This window comes from Lissotriton helveticus, chromosome 4_1, assembly GCF_964261635.1.
Source record: "Lissotriton helveticus chromosome 4_1, aLisHel1.1, whole genome shotgun sequence".
NCBI classification, from domain to species: domain Eukaryota; kingdom Metazoa; phylum Chordata; class Amphibia; order Caudata; family Salamandridae; genus Lissotriton; species Lissotriton helveticus.
In genome coordinates, this window is record NC_136063.1 from 1,055,080,567 (window position 1) to 1,055,087,610 (window position 7,044).

At 41.2% G+C, this 7,044-nt stretch overlaps 1 protein-coding gene across 1 annotated transcript in view; it reads left to right on the forward strand.

The window, feature by feature from the left end:
* Window positions 1-6,750, forward strand: part of ANKRD33B (ankyrin repeat domain 33B) — a 320,573-nt gene extending 313,823 nt beyond the window's left edge. Inside the window, exon 4 of the mRNA XM_078685746.1 lies at window positions 3,406-6,750. Within this exon, the coding sequence (XP_078541872.1) occupies window positions 3,406-4,277 (872 nt within the window). The 3' untranslated portion in view covers window positions 4,278-6,750. The remainder of the gene's footprint in view (window positions 1-3,405) is intronic.
* The last annotated feature ends 294 nt before the right edge of the window (window positions 6,751-7,044 follow it).

Sequence of the window (7,044 nt, forward strand, 5' to 3'; positions counted from 1 at the left end):
ATTGGACAATGAACTGTAAGTGACTCAGCAAAAGTTTGGTAAAAGGGGGAGATATGTAGTGTGCGCACTAGTTGATGCACGTCACGTAGACGTGACGTGCGGCGGCCATGTTGGCGGGATGCGCGCGCATCCTCACTTGCGCGCCGAGCACTGAAACAGATCGGCAGCGCCGGCCGGCGCTCCTCTGGAACTTTGTAACTTTGGTTAATAAATACTTTACGAAACCATAACCAGCCGTCAGCGTGTTATTGCTAACACCAACATTACACATATTGCATTATAAATGGAAGTGCGGCCCTCGAAGAAGGCACGAACGGGAGGGGTGGGGGGAGGGGGTGGTTATACGAGAAGTTACAGACTGCGGGAGGGAACGGGGGAGGCAGGGGAACAGAACTGTTTTGAAAGTAAAGGGGCCGATAGCCATGGAGGGACAAAAATGACGTCATGGCCGTCAGGAGGCGGGACTAGCTTGCCAAACACCAATCAGAATATGGCATTTACGATTTTGGCCAATTAAAAAGATAGCTGGAAAGTGGGCGGAGCTTCCCCACTATACTGTATACAGCATCTCTCGACCGAGACAGCGCATGCCTAAAAAGGGTAGTTTTGGTAGTGTTGCAGCAGTAACGCTGTAAAATATTATTACTATGCGCTTACCCTCTTTACTACTCCAACCATACTGGGCCCTTTACTGTCAGAGAAAGTACAGCATTTTCATTTACCACAGAGGGAGTGATACTCTGACAAATCTTTCTCCACCGATAGGAGGGGTGGAAATTAGGGTGGCCAAACACCTTGTTAGCTGTCCAACGAGGATCGTTAATTGACAGTCAACTCACAAATTTGAGACCAAATTTAGATAGACCACTCTTAAAAACATACTGTAGAAATAAAGAATGGCAACAGGAAGACCCAACCTCCTGAAGAAGTTAAGTTGAGTTACAATTACACAAACCAAAAGCTCTACAACTGCAACGCAAAACAAAAGAAGTAACACCTGATGTTCTGACAGAGCTCACTGTTTCTCCCTACAGCACATCAAGTGCCAGATGTACGAGCAGTCATTTAGCGACTCGCAAATTGTACTCAATTACGAGTCGCAATTTGCGAGTCGCTAAATGCCATGTACAACAGTGTCTGAGACACTGTTAGCGATTCCTAAATGGGTCGCAAATTGCATGTCTCTTGCATTTTAATGAGGCACTTGCAATTTGCGACCCCATTAGGAATGGCTGGCCCTCCCAGGTATGGGGGCCTGATGGGCTGAGCTGACCTCCTTGACTGGAACTGCTTTTACAAAACAGCAGACTTTTTTTTTTAATGCAGTCCTTTTTCCTTCAAGGAAAACGGGATGCATTTAAAGAAAGAAAAATTAAACGTTTTTGTTTCATTTTATAAGGGCAGGTACTGGTTCCTGGGATCATTGCCTGCCCTTAAAAAATATTTCCCCCTGCATTCGCAAAGGGGAAGGGGTCCCCTGGGGACACCTTACCATTTCCGAGAGCTTTACCACTCTCTTGAAGTAGGCTGTAAATTGCAAGTGTTTTGAGACCGCAATTGCAGTCACAAAACATTCTTTCATAGGCCTCCTACTCGCTATTAGGAAGGGACACCCTTGGAATGCCCCTTCCTAATAGCGACTCACAATTCCTATTTAGTGAGTCACAAACAAACCGCGACTCACTAAGTAGGGATTGTACATGGCCCTATTAGATTTTGCATATGCAAACGGGTGGCAAATCCATTTGCGCATGCAAAAAAGGTTCACAATAACACACTCAGACAGGTGTAAGATTAAATTGTATGAAAGATTAAAAATTAATGGCAATAAGTATTCTTTTAAGCATACCACAGTTTTAATAAAAGCGCTGAATATTTAAGCAGGCTCAATTGGATGGTTTTTTTCAGAATCAGTATCACAGTTTCAGAGTCCTACCATCATTAAGGCAGAAAACATAGTTTTTTTGTCTAACAGCTCAAATCCTACAAAGAAGGGGAAAGGGTTTAATTTTAAAGTCCATTAAGGGCGAGTCCATTAGCATAGAACAAGAAAATAAGGTAAATGGAGGCTCAGGGTAGGATTTAAGAGGAGTGGATGAAAAAAGGGTGGTATAGATGACCTTCTGGCATTGTTTTTTATATGGCACAAACTCAACCTGAAGCGGCCCAGGGCGTTTTACATGAGCACCAGTTACGTTACAGACGGACACATTCATTTTTTGGATGGCATGAGCAGATTATGTGATTTGGCCAGAATCACAGGATGTTTAGCATCCCTTACCTAGACTCAAACCCAGTTCCGCAGTTTGAAGGTCGACCGCGCTAGCCGTTAGGCTGCATCCTCACTGTAAGGTATGAGAGAATTGTTTTTGTGATGGAAAGCTATAACGGAAAGCTGGGGTGACTAGGGTACGGTGGCTGGGAAATAGCATATTCTCAAATAGGTGAGGAATACTGCTTTGTAGACTGAGGGCCTGTATACGAGTTGAGGTGTTATTTATCGCCCCTGATAAATAACAATACCACAGGGTACGTTATTTATCGGATGCAATAAATAACACCTATTATGGGTATCTGGGGAATAACATGGATTTCAGTGTTTAACGTGCTAAAATTTGCATGATATTGTAAATATTGTGTTTTCCCCAGTTAAATTTCGGAAGCTTTGACCTGCAGACATTTAAGGAATGATGCTTTATTTAACACAGCTGATAATTATCGGGTGTGGTAAATAAAACCAAACTCCTAATTTCGTCCCATGCATAAATAGGGGTTTTCTCAGTGTAGGGAATTTAATGAGCGACTTGAAATGAGGTCCTAAGAGTTGATGATGAGGAGAAGGTTTGCTAGGAGAATTATAGCTAGGATGGGAACTCGGGGGGCCTGGGCTAGTGCCTGTGGTCTTGGCAGGTGGAGCACTGGAGGTTACGATTAAGATTAAGTTGGATATTAATCACCTCTTTTCTAGTTCAATTTAAGAGCTTTCCACGCATCCACTTGAGAGACTTCGTGACATATATATATTGTTTGCAACTTCAATTATTGAACCGTTTTCTAGTTTAATAATTACCTTTTGGTATATTGTTAACTTTTCCCAAGAACAATTGTTGTGCTTCAATGAGGCTCCGCAATGAGATTTGATTGTCCAATTTAAGTCTTGCACCCCGTAGAACTACTCAGGTGGTAATTTAATTTGTGGTTGAACAGGCATTAGGTAGCTGTCAATTTCAACCTTATTCACCAAAAATGACAGCGGTAAGAAGCCAATCTCTGCCAGGTTTCGAAAAATGATGTCTTATTTCGCTGTCGATCTTATTCTCTTCTTCGGAGTCGAGGATAAACAATTTAAACACAAATAGTCGACAATCGCACTAATTTTGTGTTTTTTCTTTTCTTTTCTTTAAGGGGCTGATATGCATGCGACAGACACCAGTAGAGCAATGACCGCCCTGGAGTGGGCACGCTTTACAGGGAGGTACGAAACATCTTACCTAGTGCACAAACTGATGAGCAGACCATGTGCCGAACAGTTCTGTGACCTCTATAAACCCGAATGGCCTAAGATGAAAGTACTATTAGCACATGCAAATGAAACTAAAACATGTCTCCAGAAGATCTCAGAATGCATCAGGTCAACATTCACTTTTAACTATTTCAGTGATCCAAAAGAGGGTGGTGTCATGGATCACATGGTCAAAGTGACCACCGCTCTGAGCAGCCCATTTATTTCTATGGCATGCAGAACAGTGTGCCCAGGGACTCCTCCCTGTGTGGGAAAACGTAGATATTCCGTGCAAGAAATCCTCAGGGAACAAAATGACCAGCAAAAGAGAGCACTAGAGGAATTAAGCAACAACAGAAACGAGAATTCATCTCAGGACTCTCACAGCACAGTTGCATCCAAGAAGAATGAAAGAAGATCAAGTCTTCAGACTGGTGGCCTCCAGGTGCCTCAGAGGAACAGTGTGGTTTCTTCCAGGAGGGCAAGTCTGTTACCATTACATCTACTTTCAAGGAGCACCGTGAGGCCAGGAATAGTCATCCCTAAAGTCCGCGTCACCAGGGCCCCCCAGCCTACTTACTATCCAGAGAAAATGAGGAGAAGGAGCAGTGTCAACCACGACATTTACCTTCAGCTTCCAAAATGGAGGTACAAAGAGCTAAAGGAAGAGAGAAAGAGAGCAGAAGAAGAGAAGAAAAAAGCTGAGGAAGCTGAAAAACAGAAACAGAAACAGAGATCTAGCTCCCAAAACTCCCAAAAAAGAACATTCACTTGAACTCTTGCGCTCAACCAAAGGTCTCGAAGTACCAGTTCCAACGTTTGTAGATAAAATGGCAGACAGCACTATTTCTGCAGCAGTACTACTCTGGATACCTGTGCACACAGTTAAGTGACATCCACAAACAAATCAGGACTTAACTCTAAATCGTCAGTGGGAAAATGGTTTCCCTAAGTTCTCTACTGCCAAAAGTGTTCAGCAGAGACAGAAAAGATAAACACAAGCCCTAATAGGATGAATTGGGTTCATCACTAAATATTTTCCTTTTACATCACTAAGATTCGTTAAAGGACATGGGGAACAATAGCAGTATCCTAACAAATTGAACGAGCAAGGATTGCCTGTTCTCGATAAATTATGACTTTTAATAAAATTCTTTCATCAATGCCATCACTTTTGGGCTTGGCATTAGTAGATTGCCTAAAGCCAAATCCTAGTGTCCAAATATCGGGTGTATGTGTGTACACCTTAATAGAACTTAAAGCTTAGCCTGTCACAGTTTTGCAAAGTACATTTGTACACCACACTGAACTGTCCTAATGAAAAATGCCAAAAGTGTTCAGCAGAGACAGAAAAGATAAACACAAGCCCTAATAGGATGAATTGGGTTCATCACTAAATATTTTCCTTTTACATCACTAAGATTCGTTAAAGGACATGGGGAACAATAGCAGTATCCTAACAAATTGAATGAGCAAGGATTGCCTGTTCTCGATAAATTATGACTTTTAATAAAATTCTTTCATCAATGCCATCACTTTTGGGCTTGGCATTAGTAGATTGCCTAAAGCCAAATCCTAGTGTCCAAATATCGGGTGTATGTGTGTACACCTTAATAGAACTTAAAGCTTAGCCTGTCACAGTTTTGCAAAGTACATTTGTACACCACACTGAACTGTCCTAATGAAAAATGCATGATTACAGATACATTTGAGGGAGAATGCTCCCCATAAATATATTTTTGGGCATTTTCTAAAGTTCTCACAATTCCTTTTTTTTTTGCAGTTTTCAATGTTTACTGCACTAATGCTGCAAACTACAAATAAAGGGCTTACTTTAGGGTATGGCGGCCAGAGTAAAGGCACACCTGGTAGAGGAGTATTTTACATTTACCACAGCGCCTTTACTTCGCCTACTAAAATTAGAGATGTTCGCCAGCCCCGCAGACTTCTCTAGCCATTGGCAGGAACTGCCATCATGAAAACATGAGGACAATTTTGAGGGATGGCTCTGTCAACACGACGGCCGGCTATCAGGCTTTTCCAAAGTCTGTCATTTTAAAAAAAAAACCTGACAACGTTGGAATTTGTTTTGGAAAAATAAAACAAGGATGACCCCCACACCATGGGAGTTTTCTAAAATGGTATGTGGGTCATTTTCTGTTTTTACTATCCCTCACCACCAGGATATGCCTGGTTGTGATGGACGGTAAAAAAAAAAAAAGACATTCATCTGACCAGCCATTCTCAATAGGGTGAATGCTTTGAGGGCTTACCTGTGTCGGCCCATACTCCCTCTGGCCATTGGAGGAAGGTTTATGCCGACAGCAAATTTTACTCCGTGGACATAAACTTGTTGACCTGCCCACCTCTAAATCAGCAAAGCGGAGTGAAAGTTTCTCAGAGAAGGTACTTCGTTACCTTTGTGATGGAATAGCCTCGCCTAAAACTCCAAATCACACTCTTCGTGTCGAGAAAGATTGCATCTAAATTCAAATTGGACTACATTTGAAATGTTCATACTGGTGCAAAGCACTAAAAATCACACATACGTTACTCATTTCTTTGGTCCATTTCTTCTAGGCTATTCTCCTCAACAGATTCCAAAGGTGTGCTGCGGAGCACACATTTTAAATATTATTTTTTTATTGTAAAGAAAGTTAAGAAAAGAGAGAGGGAAAGAAATAATGAGAGAAAAAGAGAGCGAAGGAGAGAGAATATCTACTTTAATGAGCAATAACGTATTTGCACGGTCATTTATATTCATGAGGTAATTGAAAGTTTACCCCACGGTGCAATAAACATCAGTGCCTAGTACTTAGAATGCTTCTGCATCCGATTATGGCCTTGGTGGTAAGTAATGGAAAACTAAATTAGCAAACGGTTTTGTCCTTATTTTTCTCATGGTATTACAACTTGGACACTTTTGTGCATTGGCCACCATTACCAGCGGTTACAAGCTGGTTGTAACTGGCTGTACACAAACTGGATTCTAAGAAGGGAGAACAATGCAGAAGTGGGCAAGAATGCGTTTTTTTAATCACTTTCAGGACTTACATACTGCCCTAAATGACCACATTTGAAATGACAGATTCGCTGCTACATCGGTTAGCTTAGAAATCAATCAAAATACCTCCCCATAGGATGCATTGCCACTAAATGACTGATGATTTTAAATGATTAAGCGTGCTCTGAATGAATGACCTCTTGCAAAAAATGCGAATAAAAGCGGTAAATCATGTTTTGATGTTAATTTTGTTCCATACCCTTGTAAACAAAATAATGTGGGTAAATATGTTAACGATTTCAATTTTACAAGATATCCACATTAGATTGTATGACTGATGGATACTTTATATGTTTTTGTTTTTATATAAAATGTCTTAGTCTTGCCACCTACTATAAAAGAGACAATGCTGTTGGTCATCCACTATAAAATTAAGGGAAACAAATTGTCTTACATAAAAACTGGCTTGTGCTATTGTTTTGATTTCCATCATTTGCAGTGACCTTGCTTGGTGAAAATATCTCTTTCGAGTTTTTGG